Source organism: Etheostoma spectabile, chromosome 13, assembly GCF_008692095.1.
Source record: "Etheostoma spectabile isolate EspeVRDwgs_2016 chromosome 13, UIUC_Espe_1.0, whole genome shotgun sequence".
Lineage (NCBI taxonomy): Eukaryota > Metazoa > Chordata > Actinopteri > Perciformes > Percidae > Etheostoma > Etheostoma spectabile.
In genome coordinates this window covers 21,452,470-21,470,596 of record NC_045745.1, presented here as the reverse complement: position 1 = coordinate 21,470,596, position 18,127 = coordinate 21,452,470, and the positions used below count along the sequence as shown (strand labels likewise).

General features: G+C 40.8%; 1 protein-coding gene and 1 long non-coding RNA gene across 2 annotated transcripts in view; one reads left to right on the top strand and one right to left on the bottom strand.

Annotated features, from left to right (window-relative positions):
* LOC116700705 (uncharacterized) overlaps window positions 1–13,149 on the bottom strand; it is a 17,687-nt gene extending 4,538 nt beyond the window's left edge. The window contains exons 1-2 of the long non-coding RNA XR_004334711.1: window positions 13,139–13,149; window positions 11,443–11,445 (exon numbers count right to left, since the gene is read on the bottom strand). This is a non-coding gene — a long non-coding RNA (uncharacterized LOC116700705). The remainder of the gene's footprint in view (window positions 1–11,442; window positions 11,446–13,138) is intronic.
* On the top strand, window positions 2,169–4,148 carry ovca2 (OVCA2 serine hydrolase domain containing). Its single transcript, XM_032534118.1, has 2 exons — window positions 2,169–2,536; window positions 3,353–4,148. The coding sequence occupies exons 1-2, from the start codon at window positions 2,383–2,385 to the stop codon at window positions 3,871–3,873; spliced, it is 675 nt and encodes a 224-aa protein (XP_032390009.1). The 5' UTR covers window positions 2,169–2,382; the 3' UTR covers window positions 3,874–4,148.
* Window positions 13,150–18,127: the final 4,978 nt, after the last annotated feature.

Below are 18,127 nucleotides of genomic sequence, written 5' to 3'. Positions count from 1 at the left end.
ACACACACACACACACACACACACACACACACGCATCTCAGTAAAGATCTTTTAGGTGTGTCCTGGAACCACAATTACTTTTTTTTAAAAGCAAAGTATGTTAAAGATGAGTCAACAGAAAAATACACACCAATACTACATTTAAAAAAACATTGTGTGCATATTGGATGCCAAAGAGATAATAGGAAACATTGGCAATACCCATCATTTATTTTATTTATGGCTGTCCTTCCTTTGGGCCATCACCAAACCCTTAGGAGGACTGGCTAAATGCCAACTCCTGCTTTTTACTCTGAAGTGAGAATATGGTATTTGGGATATTGCTTTCATATGTTTGTCAAAAGAGAATCTGGATCAAAGATAACGTTTGTATTTTTGACATAGTCCTTTGGGTTAACTGCACTGCCACCAAACTTGAGAGATAGTCTGATAAGTGCGTTCCTGTGGCCCAGAATTAGCATTTCACTTTTATCTGTGTTAACAATAAAGTTTTTTGTCAGTTTTTTGTGTATTGTTGCAGATAGATGAAAGATTTAAGTACAGATATTTTTCATGATTTTTTCAATGGCAAATTTGCATCACTTGACTCATCTGAGATGTCGCAAGAAGAGACATTCTCTTCCTTGTCATCAGGGGTCAGCTTCCCACCAGCTAGCCATGAGTCCATTCCCCTAACCCAGAAATGCAAGGGCACACTGTTTCCACTAGTAGAGCATCAATCAGACAATAAAATGTATCTGCCATAACTGTGAGGAGGTAGAAGGAAAACCTTTGATTGATTATTTTCAGAATAGTTAAGACCATTAGTGTGAACTATGCTTTTGACAAACTGTGAACCCTTGACCTTAACCTGGCTCTTATTGTAAGTCTTGGGTTATACAGGTGAGAAACTAAATGTTCCTCAGGCTAGCTCTGGGCTTCTGAAAGTAGCTAAAGGATAGGAAATGCATGTCCCAAAAACCTTACAATGTCTTTAATAGCCCACTGATTTGCACTTCTCTATAGGAATGTGCAAAGCTCTACCTTGCAATAGCCCTGAATGGATTATCTTTCTGTCATTCAGTCATTTAAGAAGGAGACACTGTAGAGAAGACTATCCACTGCTGAATAATTCAGACCAGTACAGAAATACAGAACACAAACTGTCTCCTCTTGTCAATGTCAAAGATTTGATTTAAATATCAAGCCTCAGTTGTTTAACTTTGCATCTTGTATTGACACATTTGAGTGTTTATGTTATATTATGGGATGGGAATGGCATGCAATGGACACACATGATATTTTTCCTGTGAGACCATAACATGAGGCCTAAACTCTTTGCCTCATGAAGTCAACACAAGAGTGCAGGGTGTTGTGTAGCGGATGTGAACGGTTGCAGCATAATTGGTGTAAGCCATATGTTTAGCAGGACGTTATGGGAGCTGCTGCAGAAGGAAAGCAGAGCAGCAACACAACTCTGTAAGCACAAATCCAACACAGAGAGACTAAGAAAACATGTACAGTATATTCTTGGCCTTGCCTAGCACATTGTCCCCTGTAAATCCTTTGTACCACCCTGCATATTGTTTTTTGCTTGTTTCCACTCAACTGTGTAAGTTGTTCTGTAGTCTACCAATTGTAACAAATGTCAATTTTTCATTTTTATATGGTGAAAAATACACTTACACACATTCCAATACCTATAATACATATATTTATAATTTTCTCATATTTATTATATTGATTATTGTTACCCTTATTCCAGTTATTATAATTCATTGCACATTATTAGACATTGCACACTTATAGCACATCCTTACGTGTATGCTGCCCTGCCTTGGGATACTGATAGACCTATCTAATATTTCATTGTATAGAAATCAGTACATCAGCTATTTCTAGCAGCTCAAAATTACTTATTATAGCCTGACTAAACTGTTGTTGGAAGCTGTCAAGCGAATGATTTCCTTCTTAATAGATTTATTAAATATAGTTTTGTCAGTGTGTGCCAACTACAAATTTCTTTATTAATTTAAAAAAAGTGTGCTGAAGTTGAGTTTATATACATTTACTATACTTCTTTATAAACAGTATAGTCTTTATTTTCAAAGTGGTAGAGAAACATTAGCCATGTGTTTAGCAACAAGGACTTTACTTTGAAAAGAATAAACGGAAGTACTTCCGGAAGTACTTTCGAGGTGAACAAGTTTGCTTAACTTTCGGTATTTCAATTATCTCTACTATCTCTATTTTGTCGTTCAAATGTCGCGCTTTTTGTATTTTATCTGACCAGATAAAGTGGTGTGCTATATGACAACGACTTGTTATTCTTATAAACATCCTCCGACTGTAACTGAAACTAACTTCTCTGGCTAGCATTAGCTCAACGAGGCTAACCTCCCCATGGCGCCTCTCCGGGTCCTGTGCATTCATGGTTACCGTCAGAACGGCAGCTCGTACCGTGAAAAGACGGGAGCTCTGCGGAAGCTGTTGAAGAAACAAGTGGAGTTTGTTTACCTCAGCGCACCGCACAGTGTGCAGGAAGCCAGTAGTGAAGGTAGGTCATCCTCTACACTTGCATCCAACCAAAACACACTGTAAATGTACGTTAATAATGTAGCTAGTTGACTTTTATGTAGTAAATGAAAGTATAGAGATGGACTTAACAAGCTTGCTTTCACTTTGTTCTACTATGACACCTTAAGGAGCTAACATTATATAGGCATATTACGTGATGTAACCATTTTCAATTACTGTTATAATTCTATAGTATCTTTTCATCAACCTTCCATAAAACCTAGGACCAACGAATATTACATTCTTCACCTCGATCACCTGCCACACACTATGTACATGGTCTTGATTACAAATATGCAAATGTTTTTTTAAATTGACACTGGCTATTTTGTCTTATGGAATGAATCTTATAGTTTCTATAGCTAAAGTTTTGTAACCTTAACAAGTTAAGAAAGAATTTCAGCTACAGACTGTAGCTATAACAAAATAATGCATTCATTCATTCATCACTTTCCACCTTGCCTGTGTGATCTGAAAATAACTTCCTGCTTGTATGCAAACCATTGTTATTAATACAAATATGCATATTTCAAACTGCATTTAGTCATCAGATTGTCATCAATTTCTACAAAATATTAAGAACACAGAATATGAAAAAAATACAGAAAATTGATTAAATGTTGACCTATTTTCATGTGTGATGTATAACAATACAAGTTTGTATTTAAGTCCTAATGTAAATTTTTCTTAAGAGGATGAAAGAAACTTTAGTCCACTCATCTTTGGTGGCTCCCTTTGAATTGTAAATAATTGAACACAGCAGAATAACCACTTTCTTCTTCTGTCCTTTCAAAAGCTCCAGAGAAGGAGAATGGTTCAGGTCCTGGACCTGGGGGCAACGAGGACCCCAGGGGTTGGTGGTTTTCCGATGTACAGGCTCGGAGTTTCAGTGCTCAGCAGCACTGTGAAGAAAGCCTTGGGCTCGATGAGAGCGTGACGGCTGTGAGAGAAGCCGTGAAGGCCCAAGGTCCATTTGACGGCGTCCTAGGCTTTAGTCAGGGAGCAGCTTTTGTGGCCATGTTGTGCTCTCTTCAGGAGCAAAAACTGGAGCCAGAGTTTAGCTTCCGCTTTGCCATCCTTGTTGCTGGTTTCCGCAGCGCATGTAAGGAACACCAAAAATTCTACAACCCTCCCCTTCAGATTCCTTCCCTACATGTGTTTGGACTGGAAGACCGAGTCATTCCTGACAACCTGAGCAGGGAGCTCCTCCACTCCTTCCAATACCCTCAGGTCTTGACACATCCTGGTGGCCATTTTGTTCCTGCTGCGTCTGCTCACAGACCAGCCTACCAGGACTTTCTCAAGAGATTCCAGTGAGAAACGAATGTCACAGAAACTCAGTCAGATGCTGAATAAGTTAAAAGCCATGAATAAAACTTAAGCACTTAACTGTTGTTGCACTTGAATGTTGATTATTCAATGTTCAGAGAAATCTGAGTCCAGAGGCACTAAAACTTTAAAAAGTTCAGAGTCATGACCTCCTGAAAAACTCTGTTCTGATCCATCCAAAACAGTACAATGGCTGCTGTCCTTCTCAGGGAAGATGTATTGTAACAGACAATAAATTAAGTTACAATTGTTCATTTAAGGTACTGTTTCTTTTGTGAGTTGTAAAATATCTTTAAAGGCACATTTATTGAGACTTTATTGCTTGAGTCATTTCCAATGCAAGACTTTTTCCTTTTACTACATATGTTTCATGTTATCGTAGCAGCAAAAGCACAATTGTAGTGAATCAAATTCACTATGGATGTGGTCCAATTAAGTTTTATCAATTACAACTGTGCTTTTCCTGCTTTCGAAGCATCTGTTGTGAAAAGGACTAATTTACGCCTAACAAACAGTCTGGTCAGGACCTCCTTCCGTGGTCAGAAAGGGCGTTTCAGATGCTGCATGGCGATCCAACAAGCCCTTTGTTTGAAGTTTACTAATGCCTTTAGTCAGTTCTGCAGATGTGAACAATCAGGGAATTTTGGGAATTTGTTTGGGAATGAGATGAATATCAATATTAGTAAAGTGACTCATTTTACAGGGAAAAAAAGGAAGTGTAGGCTATTTTAGAATTTTCCCCTTGTCACAATCTCAAAATTAAAATCTTAAAAATATTTTCCTCTTTAAAAAACCACCACACCAGGAGAGGACTAGTATCCACAACGTTTCACTTCTGGGATTGTTCCGTTGTCACCGGAAATTTCGCCTGCCACGTTCTTTGTGTTGGCATTCTAAACTCTGGTGGATTTATGAGAACTATGGTAAACTGCTGCTCATATCTCTGTAGAGGAAATCAAGACAGCTAGTTAGACTATCTGTCGAGTTTTCTGTTGCAACTAAAACTTTTGAGTGTACATGTGTCCCACCAAAACAAGTTCCTTCCCAAGGCTTTTTTGCACAGGCACCATCATTGTGTCCGGTGCTTAGCACCGCCCAAGATGATTAAGATTGAAGAAATGCCAATTAACCACAGCATGTTTTCCTCACATCCTGGAATGTTGTGTGGACTACCCAGATCAACCTCCACAGCGCTGCGGAGGAAGGTCTGGCAATGCGAGGATTGACAATTTTTAGGTTCTGGAAACTCCACCATGATGGTGGAAAGTTATGACAAGAATTTTATGTCACAGCCTCAGTTAATACAAATAAAAATGAACTAAATGAAATTGGAGTCATCTTTACACAATATTTGGTTACTGAGTAATTTCACCCATATTGAAGTTATATAAGTATCCGCTGGGAAGAGTAATAAAGAGTTGGTCTGCCATCCAGATGCTATGCATCTCAATGATCGGTCTATGTCTTTTGGTTATAGGGATGCATAAAGGTGTTTTCTCATGTGGGAGTTATATAGTCAGGTTTATGCACACACCCAAATGCACAAAGTTCAAGGACATGTTCTTTTATAGCTGTAGCATGTACACGTCAGAGTGCACTCATTCAATTTTTTCCAGATGTGTGCTCTCTCCTCTACCTCTTTCTCTCCCTCCTTCCCTTTTTCCTTTCTTCCACCGACCTTTTCCTCAATTTGAACTCTCCTTAACATCTTCCTCCCTTTTGCATCCTGTGTGTCATCAGGCTCAACATACCCTATTACAACGTCTGCTTCATTTCTAACACGGCCAAAAATAGTTGTCTGGATACCCCCGAATCCATCTTTGATCTGAAAACTACAGATGACTGGGGGCTGTTATACATGGTTATTTGCCTTCGTGATATAAAATTACACAGTAAAATATGTTATACTGAGTATCAACTTCCACTCTTGTAAACAGGCACTTTTACTCTCTTAATCTGTCTTAATGTTTATAACATGTCACCTGTTTCAACATCTAATGAGCCACAGCTGCCATGCACCTGCCCTTATATTTATTGTCTTCTGTGCTCCCCTGTGGCCCTTGTGACCCTCCAAGACCGCCACAGCAGACACACACACTCATACACATGGTTTTGATAACAAGTAGAGACGAACAGAGAGAGTGAGTGAGCAAGGGAAACGTTAAAAGAAAAACACAGAGGGGGACTCTTGCCAGTAAGTTTTACAACAGAGCCGTGACTCCCTTCTCAGGAATCTGTTCCCCTTGTTGCACAACAACCGGGAAAAACGGAATGAGAGACAGAGACAGATGAGGGTGGAGTTATCCTCCCTCTCTGCCTCCCCCTATCCCACTTTGCCTCTCTCTGGCTATTGCGGTTAAAAAGGAAGGGCAAGGGCACATTAAAGTTTGAGCCGCAATTGAAGGATCACTTTTTCCCTTTTCCCCCGGTGGAGTATGGGGGACGGAGCAGGGGGCAGAGGCGTGTGTCAGAGCACAGAGGGGCTCTATTTTGATTATGGAGCATTTGTTGTTATGGGAGATGGAAGGAGGGGAGGGGCCACGTGGTAAGTAAGTCTATATAAGAGTTGCACTTAAACTCCAAAGAGCCTGGTCATCCCATGGCCCAGGCCCACTGACAAAATTGACCATCTCTGCCTTGTTACTATTCCACTCCTGACAACTCCCACTGGAATAATCTGCAAAATTCAGCGGAGGATTTCAGATTGTATTACCTGGCCTCCAACCATGGATTTATATGCATTTTTTGTGACTATTCACCATTTTTTATTTTTGTCATCAGTGTAATCTGCAATGTTTTTATTGCTACAAAGAGAAGATGCTGAAGACAGAAGGACCATTGAGTCATTTGGAATTTTAACCTGATAGTTCACACCTCTGTGAACTGTTTAGTTTAAGTCAATGCATTTGTATGTATATGTGTGTGTGTGTGTGTGTGTGTGTGTGTGTGTGTGTGTGTGTGTGTGTGTGTGTGTGTGTGTGTGTGTGTGTGTGTGTGTGTGTGTGTGTGTGTGTGTGTGTGTGTGTGTGTGTGTATGTGTGTGTGTGTTTTCTGGCCCGTTAAATTGGTAGGCTGGTGCAGATGGACGTGATGTAACATCATGTTGGAGGTTTTACAGAGGTATGTGCCGTGTCCAGTGTCACATGGGGTTTAGATTTACCTCTCTGCTTCCTTTGTTTGTGTGTGTGGGTTGTTGTGTTTGTCTTTGACTGGATGTACATGTGCGCCTGCATAAGCCTGCCAAGTAAAAGAAAGTAACCTCATAATGTGAGAGCTGGTTAGTTATACAATGTGTTTGCCATGTGTGATATCTGTTGACATATGAAAGAGGAAATAGTGGGAGTTTAGAGTTGTCAGTCGGATCGCTATTTAAAGAACAGAAAAAGCAAGAAACGTCAGTTGATGTCAGCTAATGACATGAAACTACACAGTGAAGAGATCTATGCTGCAGTGGGATATCTAGGCACAAACAATCGGCAGAGAGAGAGAGAGTTTGTGTGTGTGCGTGTGTGTGTGTGTGTGTGTGTGTATATCTGCATATTTTATTCCTCCATATGGGTGTGATTTGGTCATTTGTTATTCCATGCTTGCATACTTGCACACTTCTTGTTTTCCTCTGCTTTGTGGTTTTCTTGTTCGTGTGGACAAGATGTACTTTGGCTAGGGCCAAAACTTGTCTGGTTGTTGTCTTCGTCCAGTCATCAAGCATAGCATTCTCTCTATCTGTCCCTCCAACTGATTTCAGACATACAGTATAACGTCTCGGATAGTCCTGTCACAGACACATATTTATTCACCTGCTACATCCTGTCTTTCAGTGCAGGTGTATCTGGTTAAAACTGTATTTTCAATACCAGATGTTATTATGTTCAGACTGAGGTGGATTTGATTATTGACCGAGAAGGTACAGAGGTGAACTGAGGACACAGCTGAGGCCATCTGAAGTTAGGGCAGCGGCCGTTTGCTGTATGATGTAATCTGCAGTTGCTTGCCTGCTTGTGTGCTTTACTGGAATGTTTTAGAGGCCGTGGCTGGGCCCTGGTGAGGACAGCTGTGGTTTGGCTGTCCTTGTGGGTGCCTAACTGACACTACTGGTGTAATATTAGTCCGTGTGACTATGGAGTGTGGTAGAGTCTGGATAAGACAGAGAGAGAGAGAAAAAGAGAGTGAGAGAGAGGGGGAATGGCTTGGCTCACATATCCCAAAAATACGCAGTTGTGCAATCTTATTTGGTTTCAGAAAATTATTAAGAGGTTTTGAGGGTAAAAAAGGGACGCCACAATGATGCCATCAAAGCCTTTGCTATGCTTGTGTAGCTCACTGATATTTGTAGAGGAATACCATGCACACTAAATAAACTAAACAAAAAATAACAATCAAGTAGCTTCTGAAGTGATGACCGTAATGAAAGCCATAAAACCAAGATGTTATGTTTTTATGGGTGTTCGGTTACACCAGACTTCCTCAGCTTGGCACTGGAACCTAACATGATCCTACACGGGGTCTAAGACAGATATACTAATTGATATTAAAGGTTTATAGGTTAATTTATAATAAATTAATTCAGTGTTAGCAATGCAATCATATATAAACAGTTTTCAAATTGACAAGATTGAGAAATCCACAGCAATGATAAACAGTAGACCTTGACATTGGTTCATCCAATCAGTGGAATACAACTTTAAATGTGGTTTGATTTGCAGTGCGTACGTGCGTGTTTCAGATAAACTGCTTCTCAGCCCTGAACAGTAAGAGTTTATGTGCTGTTGTTTATCTGTCAGCACATGAGCTTTTACGGTGCAGGGAAGTAGAAGATAAACAACTGTTCATCTATCTTTCTTTTTCTCCTTCTGTTTTCTCTTCTTCAGTCACAATACACAGCAAATATGTTACAGTTTTAAAGGATCACACACACAAAGGAAATGATTAATGGCAGAAATGTGATGGACAAGGATGCAGTTAAGAGTAAAATTGATCAGTTTTCTGTGTTGTTCAGCTTTTTTTTTTACTTACTAATAAAACCTCCAACTATCTAAACTATCTGAGAGTTTGGACAGCTGCCACACATCCTTTGAAAGAAAAATCTACTTTTCTGTCATGCTGGCCTTGGTTAACTAACTTTTCTTCTGCAACCCTAAAAAACACCACCATCTGTTGCATCAGCTGCAAAATGTGAAAACTGAACACACTTTCAGTGGGACAAGAAAGGCAGCTACAAACTCAAGTCTCCGTAGGCAGATATTGTTTTATATTATTTTATTTATTTTATTTTATTAAATCAGGCACATGTTTAGCTTAAAAATGTCTCAACTTGGGTATAGTGGCTATGTAGTAGGCAGACAACACTGACAAATACTGGCCTATAGAGGGCAGAATTACTCTGGATATTATAGAGTAGTGCTTGAAGAATGTGGGCCAAGGACTAGTGCATTATTTGTGTCCGTGTGTGTGTGTGTGTGTCTGTGTGTGTGTGTTTGTTGTGAGCATACCATAGGTGTGTATCTGCATGTGGGTTAGCCCATCTGTGTAGGATCCAGTGTGGGGTTTGTGTCTGCCTGCAGGTTACAGCACTGCCTACTGGGAATTCCTGCCTGCGCTGCTTTGAAGTGAGACTGCTTTTGTCTGAAGAATAGAGAGGGGAACAGGTGTTGGAGCTGGCTGACTCATCTGTTCAGCGTGTGCTCTTTGCATTCATCACTGTGCTCAATGACCAAGCCATAAAAAAACACATTACACCTAATAAAGTAAAGTGAAAAGAAATATGTGTCCGTATGTGTCATTGCGTACTTATTTATTAATTTGTATGATGTGTCAGATAGATTACATTATGTGTATTATTATGATATTATAGAATTCAAAAACTATACAGTATACAACATTTTTGGTATTGTATCAAGGGAAAAGTGTAGCCACAAAAGAAATTAAATTGATAACTTTGCTGCTCCAAACAGCTTATGGATGAGTGAGTGACTTATGACCTACTTTCCATTTGAGAAGAGATATAAATCAAATGCCAACTGAATTATTTGCTACAACTTAACTTCATTTTTTCTTATTTGTCCCTTGTGCCACCTGCCCCTAACGACCATGGCTGTAGACTGTTACCATGGTGCGGTTGCTTAAGTAACAATCTAAAGCCACGGTCGCCATGGAGACAGCCGGGTGGAGGTGGAGCTGGAGTTGGCATGGTAACTAGAAACTGCAAGGTCTCATTGGTTTGAGTGCGGATGTTACGCACTTACATGGTGCAGGACTCCCCCAATGCAAGCCCACACAGGTTTCCTTTTCGAGCAGGAGAAAAGAGACAGACCAGCAGAGACACACAGAGAGAATTCTCTAACATACAAAGTGCACTGAACAGAATTTCCATGGTGTTTTTCTCCTTTAGGCCTCTGCATGTCCATGTTGTTTTCAGCGTGGTGTTTGGTGCATTGCCAGGCTTCAGTAGCCATGACTGTAGACTGTTACTGTACTGTGACACTGTATAAGCAGTAAGCAGTCTAAAGCCAAGGTGCTGATGCTCTGGCCAAGTTAGGAGGATGGGGAAGAGATGGTAAGAAGGGTGGCCTTTTGAAAACCTGTATCGCAAAAAGAGGAGAGGATTTAGGTACATGACTGAGTAGATAAGAGGCTGAAAACTATTGCTTTAACTGTAATAGTTATATTTAGCACCATCTATGCATCATCATTTGTGACCTTGTGCAGTTTCTATAAAACAACAACTTCTTTACCTCAAGCATTAGTCCGCATGGTGCTGACAGATTGCTGTCAAATTAGCTTTTACTGCTGTGCTCTAAACTGGGGTAGCAAATAAAGAATTGGTGGAAGGGTTTTTATCAATCTTTTAAAACATTACAGTGTCCAATTGGCAGTCATGTGCTATTATGAAGCCATATGCTGAGTCTTAATATTGGTCTGTTATCAGGGTCCAGGGATTTATTTCTATTTATTTATTTATGGTACAAGTTGTATGGTACCATTATTTACACTGATATTTATATATGTGAGGCTGTCTAAGGAAGTTGAACAAATACTGTCCATCAACCAAGTAACAAAGCAAACAATCAATCATCTAAATATTATACTGATCAGTCAGTCAAGCAAATGTAAAATTGTAATGGGTCTAAATGTAAGAGCCTTGAAAAACTTTATAAACGGGTATTTAAAAAAAAACTATCTGCAAGATTGGCATTAGGCGTCATGCACCCACTGTTTTCACTGTCTTTGGCCTAGTTAGTGTTCATACTATGTGTGTGAGAGAGCATAGAGTGAGTGAGGCAGAGGGACAACAAGAGGAAAGGAGAGAGGGATCTAGTAGATTGTTTTTATGTTTTACTTTTATACAATAAATCTCTGTCACCTATCCAAGAGGATAATTATAACTTTTTTTAAAGAATACTCCCTAATAGTGTACACCATTGATCTTTCATCTGTTGGGAACATGTTTATATTATATATACTGTATGTTTAATAGTTTGATGATAATCTATTACTGGCAACCATATTGTCAATCAGCCCCAAACAAGTCATTGTGGAATAAGATTTTTTAAATCCAACCAACTAACTGTTGTGTTTCTGGCCCTTTGACCTGGAGATGTACCTGATTAGTGTTGCTGATGATACTCTACTCAGTGACTCACTGGCCTAGTACAGAGGACATTTCAAAGCTATGCAATCATTGTACAGTGTGCTAAAGACGATGATTCCAACAGCTAACTCTGTAAGAACTAGGAACCTTACATGCAACAGTGAATCAAATCTGTCTATCAAGAAAAATCATAATAGAAAACCATCTCTTTGCACTTTTTGAAGGATGTTTTAACAAACAAAGCTTACTTTCATTTCAACAAGCAATATCTTGTTTAAACAGATGTATGTCATTGAATAAGCAAAATGTCTCATGTCAATGTTAATCAACGTGTTACTGCAACAGGTTCCTTTTCATCTGTGTTTCAGCACCATGGCGCTGGGACAGCGACAAAGTGACGCTGTGGCTCGGTGCTGTCCGCGGTTCTGAAGTGGACGACGCTGACAGTGGGGAGGAAAGGTAACCTAAAAGTAGTAAAATAGTGTGTATTTTACATCCTAACTATATATTAAATCTATGAAATGTAACTCTTAAAGTCATATTGTAGCGCCAGAGGTTCTCCAACTTAACCGTAGTTCGGGTGGACCACAGGCTCTGCAGTCTCTCATTACCGAATAGATGTTGGTCAGGTGACTAGTAGCCTACCGTCACGCGTCTCACTGCTCGACAAGTCACATGCCCGTGGGTACGGGCGTATGACGTCATGTTGCAAACAAACCAATCGGCTCTCGTCCCATTCTGCAGCTAGGCTTATCAGAGCGAGTGGGCAGTGGCTTGGTGTGGCTCGGTTTCCATGGCACCGGGGAGAAACTGCTTGACTTGACGAGCATCCAGTGAAATACGCACGGAATCATAAAAAGTGTGCCGTGAACTTGAGCCTGGACTTTGATGGATCTTCACTCTTGTCCTTGTATTTGATCAAGAAATGTTGCACCGTACTAAAATATTGCATTCAGTATAACGATGAACAAGGTTGTTTGAATAATGCTGGTATCACACGCAATGGTCTGCTTAATCTAACATTTTCTCTACATGATTTATTATAATACCCTAATACAATAGTCCGTTGCTTTGCTTTACTAACACGTGATTAACATTGTCTGATCAAAGTCAGTGCAACAGTAGCCACAACAACGAGTTGTGAATGAACAAGGGGTTTCATTGACTCGCTCCACACACTCCTTCCTCGTGTTGTCCGCGCACGAGCCTCTCACATTGCGCATTCACACCCCCGCACGCCAGAGGATCACACTGCAGTGTACGCGTGCGTGTGTGTGTACGTGCGAGCTATGCCTTTAAATGGGTTATAGTAGGTGACTGCGTTTCATCTGCAAAGTGCGCAAGAATGACGCAGGGCTGACTTCACTAGCTGACGACGTCACAGAACTGAAACTGAAAAAAGTTAAAGGAAACGCCGTCCGGAAGTGCATGAAGGGAAGGGAGGAGGGAAGAACAAGAAGGGGAGAGGCGGAGGCGAGGAAAGAAAGTGATGGCTATAATGTCATCACTATCACCGGAAACCTCCCGGTGCCACGCGTTCCCGAGAATGTAAAGGGTTTGGTGAGGAACACCCCCACCTCCACACTCACCCCCCCCCCCAAACACACACACACACACACACACACACACCAACACGCACAAGCTCATACAGGAACCTGCATACACACACATCACACATTAGGGCACAGTGTTTGCGCCTTTATGTCTGTGCACGTGTCAGTGGACATTGCACGGTGGCATTTGCACACCTTAGGTGGACAACACCGGACAATACATACAGGGTCCTTTGCTGCCTTAGTGGCAATCAAAAAGGCGTCTACCTGTTTAATTGTGAACCAGTTGGAATCTTTATGACAGGTAAACATAATTAACCAACACATATGGGGATTTAAATATAGTTTTGTACAGTGCGTAAACAACAGAAACACAAAGGCGATTTTTTTTTGTCCGCTGTTCGTATTTTCTGAGATTTTCTTTTGCTGGTTGCAGGCTGAGTGCTTTCCACATGGGAAGAAAAAATGAGTCACACTGCAGCAACTTCCAACCGGAGAGTGAAGACTAGAATAATGTCAGTCAAAGCAGACCATTGGGCAAGGTGGCCCGTCCAATACACCCTCTCCCTATTGCACTTTTTTTTTCTCTCCCAAGGATTCAGATGAGGCAACCCAACATCTGCTCTATAGAAATAGGAATTTAACTTACCTCAGTAAAAGTTCCTTGTGTGACCATGGCTGCGGCTCCTTGCTGTAGGAATATGCCTGTATTTCTAAACTCGCTTCATAATCAACATGAAACTGTCAACGCAAATCTGTGCCATGCTGTCTTCGCGCACAGACGCCGTCGTCCCTCTTCTCCAAAGTCGCTTCCCATACAGACCGGGCTCTCCCATCAACCGTAGGCTTTTTATAGAGATCCCGTAGTAACTAGTAGAGGGGACGGGGGAGGGAGGGAGGAACGGGGGAGAGGGAGAGCTCATTCAAAGATTCACCTACACATGTACGTGCGTATCCCACGTCATTGAACAGAGTCGGAGTGCAGCTATTTATAAAGGGGAGGAAAAGTATAGCCTGAATCACTGTGCAGGTCTTTAAAAAGGACGATGAAAATAGCACGTTTGTTGTGTAGTCTATATGTCGCTCTTTACAACAAGATGTTAAATATTAAAAGCTCTTGCGAGAAAAAAAATCCTGAAGAAAGACATTTGGAGTCTCTGAGGTAACATTAGTGAGTTGGATTGTGATTCCATTTTCGAATATTGCTATAACAGCTTATTGCATAATTAGCCGTCTTTAAATATTGCAAGGCGTGCATTTCAGACTGTCAACTTCTTTTTTTTGCCAATAAGACATGCTGTAATTGCTTTTGTCAGAGGATTTAATTGTTTCGGTGACATCATGTTCAGCTCTAGTGGGTTGATGCATCCTCGAATATTATTTTGTATGTTTAAATCTGTCAGTCAGAGGCTAACCCTGAAACAGTATTTTCCACTTCTCTCTCGATACAGTCTATGTATTGGAGAATAATAAAACAGACAAATTGTTTTGCAACAAAATGCCTCTAAAGCGGACGAATATGTTCAAAATGTGTTTACAAAGTGATGATAGGGCGATGTGCAAATCTAATGTTCGGCGACGAATCACTGCTGCTGCCTGTTTCGAGAGACTGAAAATGTTGGTGCAGTGCAATGTTTTTTTTTATTATTTTTATTTATGTAATTTTATAAATAAAGCTTGATGTAAACGCCCAACCTAGATTCCAACATATAGAAAGGTCGGGAGAGATGGGACAAGAGCCGTGCGGAAATCCATGCCGACGACGTAGAACTCACAACAAATTCAGGGATAGATTTGGGGGAGACCCTTGTGCGTAAAGAAGTGTGTCAGACAGACGTAGGCGTGAGCAGTCAGAGTCTTCTATAAATTAGATGCACTTTGGATGCAGGAATAAAATGCCTACTTGTTTCTTATGTTTTAAGATGTCTTGAGTTGAGGAAGCACAGAGTCACGCCACGCAAGAAAACACCAAAACTCCAACAAACACCAAGTGTGGATTATTATTTCTCTTGTAATGTCTCTTGTACAACCCACCTCAATAGGCCTACGCACGCGCACGCGCGCGCGCGCGCACACACACACACACACACACACACACACACACACACACACCACTCTTTATCCAGACTTTACTGAATTCCCACTTACCGTCTGTGGATTTTAAAAGAACAGTAAATTATAACTCAACTCTCAAGCAGCAATATTATTTCAAAGGGAGCCACTGGCGGGAACGTTTCTGGCATGCCTTTCATGTAATACTTTATGATTTAAAGATGTCACAGTTGCAAACGTAGACTAACACCTAACATTTCTATAGAGCATGCTCAATCTTGTTTAACTCCAAGGTGTAATTTGAAACGTTTTATAATATGATTTTATTATTCATATCCATTATGTGATTGATTGAGTTGGTAACATCATTCAGCTGTGTCTCTGGTACAACAAACACAAACCTTATTCACGCCTCCCCACACACACACACACACACACACACACACACACACACACACACACACACACACACAAAGCTACAGTATCACACACACCCACACACACACACACACACACACATATATACATATATATGTATTTATACATAAACATCTTTTATTTCATATATGGTCATGGTCAACGTTAACCTTTTGCTTCTTGTTTTGACACCAAGCAATTAGCTGTAGGCCATCCACCTTCAACTCATATTAAACATTCAGCTCGATTGGGAATCAAGATGTAGATTATTTCCTGTTCTCATCTCTTGTCTAACTGTCATGCCCGGTTGTTGGCTCACTTTCCATCTCCTCATCTGTATTCCAAACAGAGACTGCAGTCAGATAAGAAAGAAATAAAAAATAATCCCTCCCATACACTCTTCTCTCTCCTCACAACCACCTACCTTGCATTCCCACCTCCCTTTCTCCCATTCTGACTCATACTGAAATCCCAGTGAGACCCCGCCTCCCCCCCCCCCCCATTTGTGTTTTCTTCTCCTTTGATTGCCAAGCTGGCTCGAACGCAATGAGAAGGGCAAGAGAGAATGAGCAAATGTAAAAGATAGAGAGGGAGTGGATGGATGAAGAGGAGGAGGAGGAGGAGGAGGAGGAGGAGGACTGTGCTGCCAAACGTGCCCTTAATGAGGATTCTGTCAAAGAAGAGCAGGGGAGGAGGAGTGCGTTTGGTGGTGGTGTGTGTCAGAGGGAGATGGAGGTTTGGAAAGAGTGGGTGTTTATTAGTGAAACCCCTCTCGCCCCCGCATCGTTACCTCCAATGTCTCTGTGCTCTTCTAGTCTGCAAGATTTGTGAGATCTCAAACCCACATTCACACACAGCAGCATCTCCACATCCACCCACCCACACACACACCTAGGCAGAGACAGATGTTGTGAATCCATTTCTACTCAGAAACTTTGAATATGTGTTCTTTTAATGTTGTGTGACGGGGGGGACGGACATAATATGTGTGTAATGTCACATTTACTTCATCAGTGACATGTGTTCCTCAGCCTCTGGAGCCAATTAAATGGCTCCAACAAAATTGACTTACCTGAGATGCACATGACAAGATTATTTCCATGATTTCATTAGATTTGCGGGGCATCGGTGGCAAAGGATGCCTCCATTGCCTGTCCTTTTGCAAAGTCATTTTGCTGTCTCGGTTCATCTGCTGTAACTCCAACAGTGACTCACACAAAACTTCACAACATTAGGCCAAAGTCATATGCTGAATGTAATTAATGTGCAATGCCAGCTGTGTGTGTGTGTGTGTGTGTGTGTGTGTGTGTGTGTGTGTGTGTGTGTGTGTGTGTGTGTGTGTGTGTGTGTGTGTGTGTGTGTGTGTGTGTTCAAGCGTGGGCAGTCTGTTTTAGTTCAGCATGAGGATCATTGGAATATTCAGTGCAGATCATCAGGATTTTTTAAGTAGCATTTGTGTCTGTAGTTATGTGTCAAAGCCCATGCAATGTCCTAATGTAAAATATGTCCACCAACAGAGAGACAAACGTTTAAATACCTGGCAAAGAACTGAAACACACTTTGTAGTTCCTGCTACAGTTAGTGTCTCTAGACCACATTTTGCCATGATTACACACACACTCACAAGGTAAAACCAAAACCAGCATTGCTGTTACGGCTGGCAAAAACTCATGACCTGTGGGCCAGTCATTACAAACCTATTCTGTGCAATCAATTTCAATGTACTGTGTCCCAGTCCGAGAAACCTGTATTAAAAACATTGTATAGTCTGTATAGTCTCATGTCAGCCGGTCTAACATGGTTCCAAATTGGCACCATAACACTGGATGCTACTCTTGAACCCAGCATTCTTGAGTGCATTCAAACATTGTTCAAATGCACAAAACTTTAAGATCCAAACCGAAGTTTTCAAAAGATACCAAATATGTCAGGTTGAATTTTAGCAGAATGTGCAGCATAACAAATATTTGTATTTGATGGAAGAGGGCACCCATTAAAAACATTTGGGGTTTGAAAATCTTCCCTTTGCTTCAATGAAGGGTTTGAAAAAGCTAAAACAGAATACTGTATATACTGAATGAGATACTGTCAGGCAGTGTGGAATAAGATGATTTTAACACCCCTGAAGCTACTTTAAAAAGTATATTAAGGGCTGATGTTGTTAGTTCACAACATAGTCAGGAGTGTTGAAATATAGTTTTGGTCTTTGATTAAAGTTTTTAATAAAACTTTTATTGAATGAGGTCATGAAATACAGTCAAAAGCTTCCACTGCTACAATCTGTGTTACATTCTGCCTTTTTTTAAATTTTCTATTTTCTGTTTGGCTCCTTTGCTCTGACACATCATTCACTCTATGTATTCTATCTCATTTTGTCTTTTTGCTCATTCCTCCCCTGTCACTCCCTCTATTTCTTTTTGTGAATTATACATTAAAAAACAGTCAAAATGGATATACTCCAAATATCTAGTGCCAGCAAATATGCGTCACACAAGCCTCTGGCTTCAGTCCCTCTTTCTCTGTCTTTCTGTCTGTCTCTCCTACCCTTACGTGAATCCCATTTCAGTCATCTCACTTTTACCTCACTGCCATTTCCATTCTCTTTTATTCATTACTCGTTTTTCGACCCCAG

Coding starts and splice junctions, on each gene's coding strand:
- ovca2 (XM_032534118.1), top strand. CDS start 2,383: ATGGCGCCTCTCCGGGTCCTGTGCATTCATGGTTACCGTCAGAACGGC. Junction 2,537..3,352: donor GCAGGAAGCCAGTAGTGAAG/GTAGGTCATCCT, acceptor TCCTTTCAAAAG/CTCCAGAGAAGGAGAATGGT.